Source organism: Phocoena sinus, chromosome 3 (assembly GCF_008692025.1).
Source record: "Phocoena sinus isolate mPhoSin1 chromosome 3, mPhoSin1.pri, whole genome shotgun sequence".
NCBI lineage: Eukaryota > Metazoa > Chordata > Mammalia > Artiodactyla > Phocoenidae > Phocoena > Phocoena sinus.
This window is the reverse complement of record NC_045765.1, coordinates 62,381,450-62,399,890: the sequence shown is the minus strand read 5'-3', so window position 1 is coordinate 62,399,890 and position 18,441 is coordinate 62,381,450. Positions and strand designations below refer to the sequence as shown.

At 57.3% G+C, this 18,441-nt stretch overlaps 1 protein-coding gene across 1 annotated transcript; it reads left to right on the top strand.

The window, feature by feature from the left end:
* Positions 1–3,094: 3,094 nt before the first annotated feature.
* On the top strand, positions 3,095–17,963 carry PDLIM4 (PDZ and LIM domain 4). The gene is given in 10 exon segments (XM_032625347.1): positions 3,095–3,288; positions 7,816–7,827; positions 7,829–7,885; positions 7,888–7,926; positions 7,928–7,971; positions 11,769–11,850; positions 16,512–16,693; positions 16,910–17,073; positions 17,398–17,515; positions 17,647–17,963. Coding segments are annotated over 10 exon segments (996 nt in total). The 5' UTR covers positions 3,095–3,195; the 3' UTR covers positions 17,852–17,963.
* Positions 17,964–18,441: the final 478 nt, after the last annotated feature.

The following is an 18,441-nucleotide window of genomic DNA, read 5'->3' as shown; positions in this document are numbered from 1 at the left end:
CTGGATGGTCCCCGGGGTGGTCCTCAACCTCAGCCTGAGGTTGTTCTTGTTCTGGCCCTTCCCTCCTGCTCACCCTGGGCTCAGTCCCAAAGGCATCTTCCAAGGGCATCTGCTCCTGCTGGAGCCTGCCAGTCCATTGGGGAAAAAGCATTGTAGTTTCTCCCGACCTTGGACAGACCTGGCCACACACAGCAGACCTAGGCATAGTGCCCTGAGCTACTTGGGGCTCCCTTGAAAGACAGGGCCACTGAGTGTGCCTCCAAGACAGCAGGAACAGAAGTCTTCCCCCTCCTGGGCCCCCTCATGCCCTCCCTGCCTCTCTCTGGGCTGTGGCCTGGGGGTGAGCTGTGATAATAATTCCCGTAACGGTAATAATATTACCGTTACTAACACATGTTTTTGAACACCCTCTGTGTGCCAGGCTCTCTGTGGGTGCTGGGGAAACGTAAATAAATAAGATAGACACAGTCCTTGTCCCCATGGATGCCTCTACCACAGTGCTGGGCAGGCATAGGCCATGGCATATGGAAAGCACCCAATACGTTTGTGTTGAACGAATAAAGAATGCATGAAATGAGCAGTCTGGTTATACTCAGCCGCACAGATGCCTGGTGGGGTGTGCAGTGAACAAGTGAAGGCCACCAGGGCAGAGGTGAGGTGTGACTCAGCCACCACCATCCCCACCTTGGAGAAGGCTCCCAGACCCTGTAAATTGTCCCATGACCTGGTGCTCCAGCATGATAGAGATTCAGCAATACAGCAATCCCCCAGGAACAAGGGCATTAAGTGTGAAAAGGAAATTCTGAGAGTTTCCTGGAGGGAGTATTGGGGATACATTTGTAGCAGCTTGTCTAACCTGCTGTCCAGGATGCAGGGTATCTCAGGAATGAGCCTACAGTGTGGCCCCTAAGAAGGGCTGCTTCCAGTCTTCAGGAGCACAGCCTTGTCCAGGCCTGTGTCCTGTGGGAGGGTGCTGTCAGAAGTGGGTCTCTGATGTCCTCTCAAGACAGGGATGCCATCAAGGACCCACTGTGGGGGATGACTGGCATGGACCCTGGAACTACCCCAGAAACTGCTCAGTGAAATGGGGAAAGTTTATTCGCCTGATTCTAGAAGAGCCACTCCCCACCACACCCCTGTCTTCAACCCTCTGCGAGAAGGCTTCAGAGATGGATTACACAGCCTAGATGCTGAAGGGCTAGGAAAGTCATACTCGGGAGGACCACTTCTGCAAGGGGGTGATACGCTCCCCCACAAATGGAAGTAAACAGGAAGGTAATGAAGGGACTTCATGACGGTGGGTGGTGGGGTTGGCAGTCCCTGTGGGTGTGTAAGTTGGGAGAAGGAAGCAACGTCTAAGGAAGAGTTTCAGGAATCCACTATGGGATGCCTTGGGCAGGAACTTCCACAGACTCGTGAGGTCCCCCTCCCCACAGCAAAGCTCTGCACCATTTTCATTCACCACGGCTCTTGGAGTCCCGATGAGGTTTCTGACCACCCAGCCATGCTGTGCACTTAATCCCTGGACAGTCAGTGATAGTGATAGTTGCCCCCAATCTTCACATCATTCAATGGGGTCCAAGTCCTGGGGAGCCTCTGGCCTAAGGGTTCCCAAGAGACCATCCAGCAACCAACTCTCTTACTGGCCCTTCCACTCGGTCCCCATTGAGCCTAAGTCTGTACAGAGCTGAGCAGAAACCTTCTCCCTCACAGTATTGAGAGCCCAATGGCTGGCACTCCTTGGATATGTACACATACACACACACACACACCCATATACATCCTCCCACACACACACCACTGCCACACACACCACTCATGATTCTCTGCCAGCTGAACAGACAGTAGCACCCCGTCTCCCAGAGAGGCATCCATATTCCACCCTGAAGGGCACCCGCACTTCCTTGGACTACCCTAAGTTTGTGCCTCTCAAGCGTCCTCCTTCTTGAGGTGTTACAGATTCCATAGACACAGCTTACCCCATAACCTGTTAGCATCCCAAGGGCAGCATCCATAACAGAACTTGGACAAGAGGGCACACAGGGTTATCAAGAATGTCTAAATTAGGGGCCCCTCAGGGTCTGGAACGACAGATAGTGCCGCCCTGATGTAGCCAGACCAGAGTGTCCAGGAGGGTCTGAGAGTGGTAAGTGGGGCCCTGGCTAGGCCATGGCACCTGCAAAGGCTGTTCCTGGAGGACAATGGTTGAGAGTGGAGAGAAGACTAGCGAGGGTCCCAAGAGAAGGGCTGCCCCAAATTCCACTCCCCTCAGTACTTCACACACCTCCAACGTGGCACAGCCAAGACCCCAGCTACCCTAGCTGCTCCTTTTCTAGGTAGCCTGGGGAAACAAAGCTCCTTGCAAGGGAGGAAGGAAGGGGGTCATGTACACAGGGATAAGGCCTGGAAGGACAGGGCAGCTGGAGAAGGCCTGAGTGTCCTGGGGAAGCAATGACACCTGGAAGGACAAGACAGGGCACCTTGCTTCTAAACTCAAGTCAGCGGTCACCTCTTTCAGAGAGCCTTCCTGACCTCTCCAAATGAGGTTGGGTACTTTTTTGTTCCTGCTCCCATACTTGGCACTGCCCGCTGTCATCCTGGGTCTGTGACACTGGCCCAGGCCTGCTCAGGCCCAGGGCTCCCCATCAGTGCTCGTTCGCTGTTCAGAGGACTCCTCGCACTGAGGGGTGGGGTCGCAGGTTTGCCTGCCAGGACCTTGAGGAGGTTTCGGAGCAAGGCACGGCCCCATCCCCCATCTGGGCTGCCCCTGCCCCCCATCCTTCCCCGGGCTGGGGCGCCGCCCCGCAGAAGCGACTTCAAAGGGCCAGGCTTGAGCTTCCACAGCCGGGCTCCGGTCCGCGGCCCGCAGAGCGGAGGCCGGGGTAGGATCTCGGACGTCGGGGCCGTTCCAGTCCCGGCTCCCTGAGAACCTGGCGGGGGTGCCGGGCTGCAGGAGGCCGGGGCTGAGGGGCGGGTCCTCTGAGCCCCCCGAAGTGGGAGGGTCGGGTCGGCCGCGGGGCCAATCCCGGCGCGCGGGGAGCAGGGGCGGGGGCCGGGCGAAGGGGGGTACGGGGGCGGGCGGGCCAGGGGCGGGGCGCGGCGTCCAGGCGGCGGCGGCGGCGGCGGCGGCGGCGGCGGCGACGGCGGCGGCTCCTCAGTGTCCGGCTCAAGCTCCGGCCGCAGCTCCGGCTCGCGATGCCCCACTCGGTGACCCTGCGCGGCCCTTCGCCCTGGGGCTTCCGCCTGGTGGGCGGCCGGGACTTCAGCGTACCCCTCACCATCTCGCGGGTGAGTCCAGCGGCCACAGGGCGGCGGGGAGGTCCTGAATCTGAGACCCAGTCCTTACAGTCCGTCCACCCGGGACCCGGATCCCCGACGTCCTGGAGGCTCGAAGGCCAAGGGTTGGCCTCGGTGACCCACAGGCTGTAGAGGAGGCTTCCAGGCTGGGCAGCGTCGCCACAGACCCCTCCCCCTCCCGCTGGGCCTACCTGCCCTTATCCCTTGAAGGATTCCCCCCAGGAGTTCACAAACCAGCCTCCCTGCTGGCCTCATTCTGGGGGACTCACTGCAGGCAAAGTCATGGGCCAGAGATCTGGACTGATCTCCAGAGGCCCAGAGATGCTGCTTCGACTGAACCCAGCCCGAAAATTTCAACCGAAATGACTTGAGAGACTCCGCTTATCAAGGGTCCCTGCCAGTAGAGCTGAGTGATCCCAAGGAGGTCTGGGGTCCTCTCTGAAACTGAAGAAAGAAAGATCCATCCAGTTCCCCACTCTGGTTTTGGTCAGTCTCTCATCCATGACCTCAGTTGTCCTAAGGGGAAGTGACCAGGAGGAATTTTTGGCTTCCAGGGAAAGGGAGACTTGACTATGCAGTTGTGAGACCCCCTTGCCACAAGACACACAAGGCCAGGGGCCAGGATAACCTCCACCCAGTTCCTCAAGTTTCTGTGGCCATGCACTGCCCCAGGTTTAGGCAGAGGAGGAGGAGGAGGGGGCGCCACCCCAGGCGGTGGCTAATCTGAGGAGGACAGAGGAACAGAGGACATGACTTGGGCCCTGTCAGAGGGGGGTGACCAAACTGGGAAAGACAGGATCCTGGCCCAGCCTTGGGGTCCCATATTTGAAGGGCCAGAAGACGGGACTCAGACGCTGCCCCTGGGGGTCCCAGGCTAGGGGACAGAAGGGGAGAGAACCTAGGCCCTGCCCTTGGGGGCTCCCAGTCTGAAAGGAAGAGAGAAGGGGACCTGGGGCCATCCCTTGACCCCATACAAGCTGCTCTGGTCTTCGGGGCCCTGTATCGGGGGAACTGAGGGTACCTTCCCCCCAACCCTTCCGCCACCTCTCGCCATGGGGGCTGGACCAAGCTGGCTGGGCTTTCAGAGTCTTCTTTCCAGTTAAGGGGAAGGGGTGGGCACCTGGTGGAGCATGGAATCATGGAATCCCGTTTCTGGGGGCCAGGGTGACAGGCAGGCCCAGCTGTCCTGGGAGGATTCCCACATCTGCCCTCACCCCATGGCCACCAGGTCCTTTGGGGCTGAGTGAGGTGGGCCTTCAACACATCCAGGAGCCTTTCATCTCCCACTTCCCTGAGAGAGCCCTGCTGGGGGCCTGGGTGTGTGTGTGTGAGAGAGAGAGAGAGAGAGAGAGAGAGAGAGAGAGAGAGAGAGTGCACATCTGTGTCTGCCAGTGAGTGTCATGCTGTGTGTCCACCACCAAGGCAGGCTGTTGGGGGTGCTAGGCCAGCCGGCGGGCCAGGCACCCTGGGCGTGAGGCCGCTGACAGGCTAAGTGGCAGCGGCTGACGGCCGCAGGCAGCAGGGAGCAGAGACATCTGTTGCCCACGCGGCTGCCTGCCCGCCGAGGAAAGGCCTCCACACGTCACAGCGGCAGCAACAGCGGCGGCCTTGTTTGGAGCTAATCGGGATGCAGGCCGCTGGCAGGCAGACAGGCTGGAAAGGGTTTACCAGGAAGAACACCCCCGCCTTGTCCCCCCAAAGTCTCAGAGCAGCAGCTAAGGCCTGAGGAGCCAGGATGGCTGAGCCTGGGTTTGGGTGGGATCTGGGGAGATTTACGGGGCTGAGGAGACACAGGCCACAGCTTGCCCAGCAGGTACCTCAAGGGCAGGTCTACAGACACTGATTATATGTGGGAGTGTCCTCACCGAGGGGGTTCAAGACCGGACCCCTCCCATGCTTATGGGACTTCCCCCACCCAGTGGAGACAGCCACACTCAGACAGAGAGGAGGCTGGCTGCCTGGCAGAGCTGGGACTATGCAACCTCAGCCCACAAAGCCTCTGGGAGCCCCCCCAAACATTGCCCAGGGCTCCTTCCTCACAAACTATAGTGACTACTGGCCTTGGAATCCTAACGGGTTGTTGCTACCAGGTCCCTAGAAGCTAGTGCCTGGAATGAACACCACTAACTGTGTGCCCAGCTCCCTGTAGGGGCTTTTTGCCTCTAGGCCAGGTGGAGTGACACAGGGGCTTTAAATGTCGCTGCTCTAGGTGAAGGGGCTGGTTCACGCCCCAGCCTCCCAGCTGACTTCACCACTCCCCTCTCTCTTCCTTCTGTCTTTATCCTGCACTCAGCAGCCAGAAGGATCAGCCTGAATTCAACTCTGTCCTGCAATTTCCCTGTTTAGAATCCTCTCGCCTGGGCCTACAAGGCCTGTAGGTCTGGTCCCTGCTTTTCCCTCTGATTTCATCTCTTCCACTGTCTCCTCACCGATATTTTGGTGATATTTTTGTCACAGGAGCCTGCTTTTACTTTCACTCCCAGATGAGCCATTACACATGCTGATCCTTCTACTTGGGACACTGTCTCTCCCCTCACTCCCTTTTGCAGAAAAGCACACTGGTTAAGAGCATAGCATTTGGAATCGGTTGGTCTGGACTGAAATCCTAACTCTGCCGTTTATCAGTTGAGTGTCCTGTACTTCTCTGGACCTTGGTTTCCTCATCTAGGAAATAGGCTTGCCTTGAGGACTAATGAAACAATGCATGTAAAGGCAGTTGGAAGAGTCACGGTTTCCTGGCCTCATGCCCTCTCTGACCAGAGCTCCCAAGCTAACGGAACTGGCAGAGTCCCAGCCACCCCTGCTTTCGAGAACTTCCTCCACCCACAGGGGCCTGAATGCACCCCTTGTGCTGGCTGAGTCATCCTGCAGCTAGCCACCCCCCTGAGGAAGAAGACTCCTCTCCAGCATGGGGACTGGGGCAAAATGCCCCATCCCCAAAGCCTCTCTTTCTTCATCTGAAAATAGGAATGAGAACAGCCTCTGTCTCATCAGGTGGTTGAGAGGTTGCCATGAGCTAGTTATGGCTAAAGCACTGAGCCCAGGCCATGTCACAGAGCAGGTATCCGTGTAGGAGAGGGGGCCTAGAGCAGGGCCTTGGGGGGAGGGTGGGATGGTGCCAAGTGGGTGCCTTCCCTGGGAAGACAGGCCTGTGTAGGTGCCCATGCCCTACAAAGGAACATTAATGGTGGGCTGGTTGGCTGAGGGTAGCATGCTCCAGAAGAACGTTCCTTGGGGCAGCCTATTTCAGGGCAGGTTGCTTGGCAGTACCCACACCAGGACTCCAGCCAAGGAGCTGCCAGCACCTCAGCTTTGTCCACTCACTACAGGGAACTGGCTAAGCTGAGCCTGGCCAGGCCTCCAGGAGCTCCCACCCCCAACAGGGGACAGTGCCACTGACAGCTCTTGAGCCAACAGCTTGAGAGGCTGGGAGATGACATGAGGAGTCCCTAAAGTCTCTTTCCAAAGGCTGTGCTGGGGACCAGGGACAGGGTAAAGGATGTCCTGTTGCCTGAATTCCCTCCCGAGGCTGCTTACTTAGGCCTCCTGTGAGCTTGTTCCCAAACTCCATGTGGCACATGTCAAGGGACCGGCATTGTAGGAGGCTCCAGATGTGGACACTGCTTGACCCTCTGGGATCAACCAGTGGCACTGGGGTGGCCTTTGTGCCTGTCCTCCAGAGGAAAGGGAGGTGTAAATTGTGACCACGGGAGTGCAGGTCTGGCAGCTAAAAGTAGAATGGCCCTCGACTTGCCTGGGGATGGTGACAGCACAGAATGAAGGCACTAACAATGTTAGGGGAGAAGAGTGGTAAAGGGGGTTGCAACAGGGTACTGTGGGACCCCAGAGGAGAGGCTTCCAGGAGAAAATGGCCTCTGCTGTAGAGCCTGAGACCTGAAGGATGAGGAGGCGTAAGCTGGTAATTAGGGTTTGGGGTCAAAGGAAAAGTGTGTTCCAGGTAGAGGGAACAGAATCTGTAGAAGTGTGAAGGTGAGAGCTATCTGGTACCCGTGAGTACCCCTTGACATTCAGATGGTCTGGATAGAGTGTGGGGTTGTGGATGGTAAATGTGGAGGGGTGGGGATGAGAGGAAAAAAGGTCACTAAGGGTTTGAACATCAGGTCAAGGGGCTACTATGAGGTCTGTCTGGGTGGTGGCAATACAGCGTACATGTGGACATGTCCATGCTTTGTATCTGCTGGAGAGCACATATCCTTCTGTGTCCCTTGCATGTATGTAGGCTGCAATAGAGTGACATCCCATTTGTCCAGCCCAGATGGAAGCCCCTCTCATATGCCCTTCATACCTCACCAGACCTCCAAGTGCTGGATGTTGGGCTTGTTTAGAGCAGAGGCTTCAGCAAAGCCGTGTGGGAACTCAACTTGCCCACCCCACAGGTCACATTGGCAGCAGGGCTACACTGGCCCAGTTCTGACGTTGGAAGTGGGTCTAGAACAGAGCCCACAGCAAGGCCACATATATGACCAATGTCCAGCCATCTGGCTTGTCCATCCACAGGTCCATGCTGGCAAGCAAGGCTGCCCTGGCTGCACTGTGCCCTGGAGACCTGATCCAGGCCATCAATGGTTGATGAGCACAGAGCTCATGACACACCTGGAGGCACAGAACTCGCATCAAGGGCTGCCATGACCACCTCATACTCTCCGTGAGCAGGTACGTCACAGGGCAGGCTGGGGCCAGGATGATGCGGAGTGAATCAGGGGAGGCTCGGTTCTGGGTGGCCAACATCCTGGGTGAGCGGGCCTCACACAGCCTCTCTGCTTCAGTTCCTGGCACCCCCAACTCCTATGGAGCAGCACTTTCACAGTGAGGTTTGACAGGCACTGTTTGGAGATGTAGGTGCTTAAGAGAGGAAGAAGCCCCCATTTAACCTACTTGCTGGAACTATGTGGGGGACTTATGGCAGGGGGTAGGCAGCCCAAATCAGGTGCTGAACTAAGACCTTGAGTAGCCTCAAACCGGTGGGATGAGATGTGTGTGATTTCAGTCCTTTTCCCACCCATGAGTGACAAGCTTGAGGACCAGTTCAAAGAATTTTTATCGTTCAACACCTTGTTTAACTGTCAAACCAACTTCGATAAGGTTTAAAACCTAATATAGTCCTCCACTTTACACGTGAGACAACTGAGACTCAGAAAGTTTGGAGGGTGCTTCAAGTCACCCAGCAGAGCAATGGTGAAGCAAGATTTGACCTCAGGTCTCTCTCACTCCCAAAGACCTCCATTCCTTCTGCTTGACTGCTGACCACTTCTTACGGAGCCCCACAGCTGCCCTGCCTCAGCTGTCCCCACTATGGCCCAAACCTCTGCCCTGCTTAAATACTGGACTGCTGTGGACTGTGTAATGCTATACTGCCCATCAGGGAAGGGGAGGATTGGGGGTCACCCAAGCCATCTATAGCCCTGGACATGCTCCAGGATGGAAGGTATACCTGGGGCATCTCCAGCCTTGCTCAGGCTGATGGCAGTCGGACCTGGGTCCGGGCTGGGCGGGATCTCCATCCCCCTGTCTTGCCTAGATCCGGGTGGAAGTCAGACATAACTGCTCAGCTCTGCCACGTTCACTGTTAACAGCGACCTTTCCATGACCCCATGTGGAGTTGTGGTAGGTGAATTCCTCCCCAAACCACAACACGGCTAACCAGGCCTTAGAGCCAGCAGGGCAGGGTGTAATCCATGGGCTCAGAGCCGTTAAACATGGTGGGAAGCCTTCTGAAGTAGCCCCCCCCATTTATGTCTGGCCCAGGTCCGTGTTGAAGTCAGGACCCCTGACTCTGCTCTTGGCGCTGAGTGGGCCCAGCTGCAAGTCCAGGGCCTTGTACACTCCACCTGGCCCGCAGTGAGGAAGCTCTGTCCTGGGAGTTCAGCAGAGCTGGCCCTCTTCCAGACTTTTTGGGCTCTTAGGCTCACCAGATGACCTCTGTGAGCCTGGGTTTCCTTCTCCATAAAGCAGGATCACATTCATCACCCTCTCTGAGACCGAGGTACAGGCTGGCTGGGGGAAGCATCAGCACTGCTCTGCCCACGAGGGGCCTCTGAGGCCACCCAACTTGGCTGGGTTCCTGGGCCCTGATTCACCTCTGGCCTTGACTCTGCATGGCTGAATAAGGGAAGCCCTGATAGTAGTGGGACAAGGGGCAGGGGAGGCTCACAGGGGGCCTGATTCAGGAGGTCCACAGAGGGAATGATGTCAGGGGAGGGTAGCAGGGTCGGGGCAGGGTGGAGGTCCCCCTTGTTCCTTCCTTCCTTCCCTGGCCATTTGTTCCAAGCCAGGCATGGATGGAGCCAGGGGTCTACTGACCTGTTCCACACTGGGTATTTGAGCCCCCAGATGCTGCCTGGCCATGGAGCAGGTGAGAGCACACTCTCCTATCACAGATCTGGGTTCTAGTCCCAGCTCTGCACTTGAGAACTGTGTTGTCCTAGTGATTTAATATCAGACCCCTTAGCTTCCTCAACTTCAAAATGGGCGATCTGGGATTGAGTGAGGATGACATACAGGGTCTGCTCCGTCAGGATAAAAACCTGATGTCCTGTCCCCCAGCCCCCTATCCCTAATTCTCACACATGCAGATTCTGGGGGATCAAGACACAGGGGCCACCTTGATCTTCTGGGCCAGCATCTCTTCTCCTGGGTGCCTTCTCACCTGCAAGGCCTCTGACCCTGCTCTCTATCCTGCCTGTCATGCCAGGACTTATGCCTGAGCCTCCAAAGACAACCCCCAACATGGGGTCTGTGGAAGATTGGCCTGGTGAGCTGCTTGGAGGGAGCTACTCTGTGCCAGCACTCCCAGAGCTCTACCTAGGCCAGCTTCCCTACCTGCCCTCTTGCGTACAGAGGGCTGTACTCCTCCAGACTTCTCCACAGGATGAAAAGTGAAGTAAAGGCCCAGCTTCCCCGCTATGCTTACTTTGTCTGGAACTCAGAGCCAGGTATCCAGCAATCCAAGCTAACCCATAATTTCTGGGCATGTTCTGTAGGTCCAGGACCTTCCTTGCATCAGCTGCAACCCTGGGGCCTCTGGTGAGGTCCCTGTCACCTATTACATGGGATACAAGATGGATTTGTACAGCCCACCCTTTGGTGGGCTTAAAGATGGCAGATGGAGCTACCTGCTCAGCCTAAAGTGTGGAGACCTGGGGGTGGAGGTTGACACATGAATAAGCCTCTCATTCCAATCTTATGCCTTTGGGCCACTCTGATGGCTCTGGGTACTTTGTACCCTCTGATCTTCAGACCGCAGGCTTGTACTTCTCTTCTGGGCAGGACTTCAAGGAAGTATAAGGCCAAATAGCCACACAAGATGTCCTAGGTTTATTCCAGCAGAGTTCTGAGTGCATAGAGACCATAGTTAGAGCTGTGAGTTAGGGCAGTCAGTTGGGAGCCTGGCTGAGGGGGCTAGAACCAGATGCCAGTGGGGGGTAGAACAGCAGAGCCTTGGGGCCACAGGCCTCTGAAAGGCTGTGGAGAAGAGAGGTAGCCTGCAGGGGACCAAGGAATGGGCAATGGTGAGGAAGAGCAGAGTGAGTGTGGACTACACGTGTAATCAGATTGTTAAAATCCTCTGCTGAGTGGGGGGACAGGGGCAGGGTTGAGCTGCTAGCCCAGTGGTAAGACCCCTGAGAAGACCTAGGAGGCCCTGTGGGGCAGAGTGGGGACATTATTCCCCTTTGGTATAACCAGCCTCACTCACACCCACCTGCCAATCCGGGGTCCACACACCCTCCTGGCCTGCCTTCTCACAGGACTACTCAGTGGCAGGACTGGGCCCCAGGCCTGTAGCCTCTCGGCCCTGCCTGCCCCCACTTATGGCAGGTTTATGATGTTTTTCTCCCTCCTGAGTGGTGTTTGGCTTTTGGTTTCTATGACGAAGCAGGAATTTCCTAATGGCCTGTTTCCCATCTGGGCTGGGCAGACATTGATGATGACTCTGCCAGCGGCAGCAGTAAGGGAGGTGCACCCCTCAGAGCCTCCATTCCACTTTTCCTAGGCCCACGGATGCCTGACTCCCAGGCCTCATCAGAGGCTGTGAATGGAAGCGGGATGAGTTGATGGGCTCCTAGCTGATCAACGTGTAAGGCCTGGCTTGCTCCGCCATGAGCTTGGCCCTCTTTATGCTGAGCTTCCATAGGCCACAGAGAGGGTGGAAAGGTGGGGAAGCTGCAGGGCTTCCTTTCTAGGAACCAGACCAGAGGGGGAAGGAGCAGCTGGTGGAGAAAGGGCACACAGCCTACCCCAGGTGAGTGGCAGATCTAGAGTTGTGTCTCCTTGCCACGAAGGCCAGCATTCTGGCGCAGGGGAAAGAGTTGGGGTAGTATCCTTATCCATGCAGGGTACCAAGCCTGGTCCTGGGTGGCCCTGGGCCCAGACCCCAGCGCTTCTTGGTCCTAGTTCCCAGGCATGGTGGGCTAGTAAGCAGAGATTTCTGACAATCCTAATTCCTGCCACAGGCCTGAAGGCAGGAGCTGGCCCAATACCCCAGAGGACAGCAAGGCTCAGGCACACAGGATCCACATCAATCCCGAGGCCCAGGTATGTACATATATATACCACCTGGCCTGGCCTGGCCTGGCCTAGCTCAGAGCAAGCCCAGAACAGAGAGGCCAGGCCTTGTCCATGGGTTTAACTGCATTGGATGTCCTCACTGTGGTTCTCAGATGCCCAGGTCAGAGACTGAAGCAGAAGGCTTCTCTGGGCTCTGTCCATGCCCCATCAGGGGCTCCCAAGGTGACAGGTACCTGCTGTGGGCTCTGTCAGTACTCTAAGCAGTCCTGGATTCTGGGACAATAGTGCCTGTGGTGGGCAGGGACCGGGCCAGGCCTTGGCTCAGGGCTACCACTTACCCAGCTGTGTTTCACTCTGTCGCCCAGTGTTGCCAGATCAGGAGGAAGTCGCCAGACTTGGGGGAGGGGTGGGGGACAGCCATAGGCTGTGGAGTGACCTCAGGCTATGGGGCACTCTTCTGTCTCATCCTAGCCTTGGGCACCTACCTGGCCAGAGCCAACCTTAGCATATAAGGCACTGCCTTGCCCTCTCCAAGACTGAAGTTTTCTCCTGGCCATTCCATGATCGCAGCTAGCAGACCTCAGGCTGCAGGCCTGTCTGCTCATTCACCTTTCTGTGTATGACAAGAGTCACAGCTATGGTGCTGTCCTCAAGGAGCGTGAGGTGGAGCCAGGCTGCTTTAGGGCCTCATTTTGCCATGGGCTTGAGGGGTGGCCAAGTGGGCAAAGCTGAGGTATCCAGAGTGAACTCGTTATTTCTGGGCCACTGAGTTTGGGCAAGGTGGAGACTCGACTGGTCTATGATGGAGCCAGAACTTGGGACCCAGCATGTGGGACCATGGCCCCCAGGGCCTGCTCATATCCACTGTCTCTCCACGGAGGCTTTGCTGTACCAGAGGGAATGATTTGCCATGGCCTCTCCCTCACCCCCTATCCCAGTCCCCATCTTTCTCTGACATTTGTTCCCTACCTTGCTTTTGCTGGCATCCCTGAGGCCAGGTGCTTACCATACGCAGGGAGTGCCCGTTCTGGAAGGGGAGAGGCACCTAGCAGTTCTGGGATGGAAGGAGCCAGGGGTCAAAGGAGTCCAGAGTAGGTATCTGACTCAAGGGGTCAGAGAGGGCTCCCTGGAAGAGGGGGTATCCAAGCCAAGACCTAAGGGTCTGGAAGAATAAGGGAGGCAAAGGGGCATGGAGAGAAGTGTGCCACATACAAAGTGAAGCACATACAAAGGCCCAGAGGTGAGATTGTGCACCGTAGGTTCAGAGAAAAAAGTCCTAGGGGTGGCAGGGGGCAGAGGTGAGGGCTGAGGGCACAGAGAGGCTCTCGGTTTCCTCTACCCAGGACCTCAGCTGTTCTTGAAGAGATTTGTGGCCACATCTGGGTCTCAGAAGCTTGCTCTGGTAGTTCCATGGACCCATGGGGACAGGGGCTGGGGGGCATAGACAAATCACCCAGACTTGACATGGACGAAACAGGAATAGCGTAGTACAGGCCCCCAGCTCGTGTGTGAGCCCAGCTCTCGTGTGTAAGTACCAAGATGGATAGGACAAGGGGGCCTGAGCTTTGGAATGTGAAGCTCAAGTCTGTTGAGTCCTCCAGGAGAGGCTCTGGGCCAGTGGGGCTGGGGGCTGGAGAACAGCTCCCTCTGTCCCACACTTTCCCTCACTGACCTCCTCAAGGGCCAGGCTGTGGGGCTCAGGCTGGAAGCGGGGGGATTTTCCACAAGCAACAGGGCAGCCCCTCAGCTGCTGCCCCCCTTTCGTACTTAAAAGGTCATGAGCTCCATGGAAGGGGGGACAGAAACACCCACATCCAGCCCCTGTAGGGCCGTGTCCTCAGGAACACAGATACAGGGCCCATTGTCTCCATACTGCTCCCAAGCTCTACCTGCAGGGGGGAGGGCGGTGGGCCCAGCTGGAGCCATCACAGGAGGGGAAGACGACAGCTGGCCCTAAGACCAGCACAAGGTACCCTGGCACTCACCAACTGGCCCACCTTCCATATAGAGTCCACCTTCTAGGCCCACCATATAGGCCCACCTTCCATATAGAGTCATTGGAGTCTCCTTCTCTCAGCCCTTACGTGGGAACACAGCCCAGAGTGGAGGAAGGATGGTGATCAGAAAAGGTTTCCCGGAGAGGGTGGCATTTGAACTGAGAACCAGGTGATAGGTTAAGGCAAGCCAGGTGCAGCAGGCAGCGCAGGACTCAGCCTGTCCTCTCCAGACCAGCAGGGAGCTGGAGCTTGACCTCTGGGAGGTGCCACCTGCTCACCTGGATTTAGTGCCCACCTCTGTCCAAGTTGAGTGTCCTAGATTCTGACCACAGTCATGCTGGAGCTGATGAGCAAGCTAGCAGTTACCCCATGCTGCTGACTAGCCCACTGAGACTTCAACAACCAAATCGGCAGCTGGCGGGTACTCAGACACGGGGAACACATGGTACCAGGCACACCATGGAGAAGGGAAATCCAGGAATGGGGGCTCAGGAATGCCCATGACAGCCATTCATCCAAAAATGGATGTGTGCCAGGCACTATGCTAAGTGCTTTGTATGCAACTGTCTCAATTTTATCTCCACGAGGAACTTATGATAGAAACCATCATCCCCATTTCACAGATGAAGAAACTGAGATTCAGAGAGGTGATGTAACTTGCTCAGTGAGCGAGTGATAGAGCTGAGACTCAAACCAACACTGAGGTCACCATGTGTGTCCTAACCACTGAGTTCAGACCTAGAGAGGCTGCTGCATGTGTGGCCATGAGAGGGGCGGTGGCTCTGATGATCCTGCAATAAACTCCCACACCCTGCTGGGTGGGGGTCAGTGAGGGCTTCCTCCCTCCAGGTCCCTCCAGCTCCCCCTTCCTGTTGAAGCCTGTTCTGTACGGGGCACAGCCCTGCCCCCATGGCCCATAGCCCATCTGGTCCCCATTAGAGGCCAGGCCAGCCCCGGCCTGCCTGCCCTGCAGACACATGTGTGAGAGTGCTCAGGTTTCTCAGAGGCTAAGGCTAAAGGTTTTTGTGCTGCTGTTGCCTCGTTGATGGGGGCCCACCTGGGCAGTGAGAGACCCCCTCTCCTTTGTCTGTTGGGGTGGGAGAAGTTGGGACACCACCCCCATTCAGTCACTCAGCTGCTAGTCTGCCCATTCCTCACGCCCCTGCCCAGCTCAGAGCCTGTAGAAAGCAGCAGCTTGGGCAAAGCCCTGCAGGCTCAACTGTGCCCCAGCTGGAGGCTGACCGAGTCCAAGGCTTGCTCTTTCCCTCTAGGGTAGGCATCCTTTCCTCCCCACCTAGCATCCCTGTTCACACTGTAGAGGGGAGGAAAGATTTACATGTCACCTCCCAGACTGAGGCTGAGAACAACTTCATGGCCTGGGCTCTTGGGTCCCACCCCAAAGTCAGGCTGCTCTGGCCACCAACTGTGTCATGGAGGTCACCATGGTCATCCCCAGCATGATCAGCACTGGCTCCGAGTATATGTAACTGTGTCTGTGTGATTAGGTGTATGTAGGTGGAGGACTGGCTGGTGCCTATGTGTTGCCTTCATGCATGGGTATGTCTGTAAATGTACTTGTGAGAGTGTGCATGCCTGTTATCACACTGCTGAGGGCAGGCTTGTGTGCCTGCAAGCGAGGGGCAACATGGCCCTGCAGCGACAAAGATCTGAGGTCCCAATTCAGAAACCACGCCTGCAGAGATTCTGACCTCTTCTCATGGACTGAGGAGGCGTTTTCAGGGCATTCTTCCTCAAATGTTTCAGCCGTGGCCATCAGGCTGGCTGTGGGGTGGTGGTGTGGGGAGCTTTGAGCCCTGGCCAAGCCTTTGCCCCTATCTGCTGTGTCTACAGAAGGCCACCTATTTTGGCCTGGGAAGCAGGAAATGGGGGAAAAAATACAGGCCTGGAGGGGGCTGACCTCACAATGGTACCTTTAAACCTCAGCCTGCTCTCACTAAAGGGTCTTGGGACACAATGATTGATGACCCTTCCTGGCTGCAGAACAGGAATTCCTTTTTTGCATTCCCAGCCATGGGCCCATCCAGTACCCAGCACAGTTCTGACAGGGAAGAAGACTTGGTATCAGGACCACCTCTGCAAGGAAGCCACACACTCAGAACCAGACATGCTGGCCTTAAAAATCTTCTTGGGGGCTTCCCTGGTAGTGCGCAGTGGTTGAGAGTCCGCCTGCTGATGCAGGGGACACGGGTTCGTGCCCCAGTCCGGGAAGATCCCACATGCCGCAGAGCGGCTAGGCCCGTGAGCCATGGTCGCTGAGCCTGTGCGTCCGGAGCCTGTGCTGCGCAACGGGAGAGGCCACAACAGTGAGAGGCCCACGTTATCACAAAAAAAAAAAAAAAAATCTTCTTGGGATGGTCCTGCCCCAACACTGTCCCCCATGGGCACTGGTAGTCAGAACCACCACAGGGCTCATGAGCCAACGTTGAGTCTCAGGGACTCAGGTTTTTGTGTCTGACTTTCCATGAGCATTTCTCATTTCTGCAGGGATTGAACCAGGTCCAAGGCTCAGCCATTCCCCACAAGCCCCTTCCCTGACCGGGCACCCGAGCAAGAGTAGCCAGCCAACACCCAAGAAGGCTTGGCATAGCAGGGCAGGGGTGGGTGTACAAGGAATGGCCAGAGGGCCTACCCCAGAGGTCTCCCAGTGCCTCAGGCTCCTCTCTCTCCTAGGATGGCAGTCCAGCGACAAGCAGGTGGCCCTCAGCCACGGGGCTTGGGCCAGAAGATGGCAGGCCAGGCCTGGGATCTCCTTACGGGCAGCCACCTCGCCTCCCAGTCCCTCACAATGGCAGCAGCAGTGAGGCTACTTTACTGGCCCAGTTGGGCACCCTGCACGTGTCTCCACCCCACAGGTAGTACAGAGGCATAATCTTTGATGCCATACCCAGATCCCATTCTAATCCCCGAGCCCTTAAAACTCACACCAGGTCCCATCCTGACCCTTAACACTTGATCCTTGGGTCTCAGCTGATTGCCTTCTGACTCATGAAACCACACCAGACCCTTGAGCTGGCAGAGTGAAGACTGGTACTGCAACCCTGTCCCTTAGTGCATCTTCTTTCGCCCAGCACTGACCTGGCCAGAGGCCTTTCACGGAGCCGCGACTGCGGAGTAGACCTGGGCTCAGAGGTGTACAGGATGCTTCAGGAGTCGGCCGAGCCGACGGCTGCGGAGCCCAAGCAGTCAGGCTCCTTCCGCTACTTGCAGGGCATGCTAGAGGCCGGCGAGGGCGGTAAGATTTTACCTCACCCGCCTTCCCGATCCCTGAGGTACCGAACTCCGCGCCCCCAACCAGCCCAAGCCACGCCTTTGCGACCCCACGTCCGGCCTCCCGGCCATTAGCCCCGCCCCCCGTGTCCTCAGCGCGCTCCCACACACCTCGCTGCGCCCGGGCTTTCTCATTCCCACCCAACCCCTGTCGCCCTTCCAACCCCCATCCCAGTCTCTTTGCCGGTGGCTACGGAAGCAGGGCCCAGCCCCACACTCCGCAGAAATGAAGTTTTTCCCTTTTCTGACCTCCGCACCGGGCTCTTGCCAATCGTGCTCTGGCTTTCAGGGGAACGGCCCGGGCCTGGCGGCCCCCGGAACCTCAAGCCCACGGCGGGCAAGCTAGGCGCTCCGCTGAGCGGCCTGCAGGGGCTGCCGGAGTGCACGCGCTGCGGCCACGGCATCGTGTGAGTACCTCCCCTGTCTCCCCCACCCGCCCCCCACCCCCGTGGTCCCCTGACCCCTCCCGAGGCCCTTAGTGGGGGTGTGCTCTCGGATCGATCAGCCCCTGACGCTGTCCTCTCCGATCACCCGTCAGGGGTACCATCGTCAAGGCGCGGGACAAGCTCTACCACCCCGAGTGCTTCATGTGCAGCGACTGCGGCCTGAACCTCAAGCAGCGCGGTTACTTCTTTCTGGACGACCGGCTCTACTGCGAAAGCCACGCCAAGGCGCGCGTCAAGCCGCCCGAGGGCTACGACGTGGTGGCGGTGTACCCCAATGCCAAGGTGGAACTCGTCTGAGCCGCTCCCGGAACCTCCCGTCCCCGCCTCTGCTTTTTTTAATGTCCCCGCGCACCCGTGTAAATATGTTTACGTGCTGCCTCTCTAATAAATTCCATCTGCTTGGCCTCAACCGTGTCGGTGCCCTGGCCTGCCTCCCTCCCGCACAGGCCATGGCTCCTGAGTGCTACACCTGTTCAGGTGCCAAGCATTTTCTTAGGCACTGGGTGCAAGGGGGAGCGAGACAGGTACTGTGGTGCCCTCAAGGAAGCCACAGCCTGGGTGGATGGCAGACATGAATCACAAGGGCAGTCCTGTTAATAGGGAAGCGAGGTGTGAGGTGCTAGAAGGGGGACGTCACGCCAAAGGGTTTGACCTGGATGGAGTCAGGGAAAGTGTCAGCAGAGAACTAAGGGATGAGGGAGGGAAGAGCTCTACAGCGTGAGGAACTGTGTGCAAAGATATGTCAAAGGCGAGCACAAGCAGCAAAGGCCCTGTGTGGGCACCAGCACGAGCGCGGGCGGCCCTTAGCAGCTGCAGGAGGGACTGCCCCGCGGCGGATAGGACTGGGGAGATCAGCAGTTTAGTTGGGGGCGGTATCTGCCTCCCGG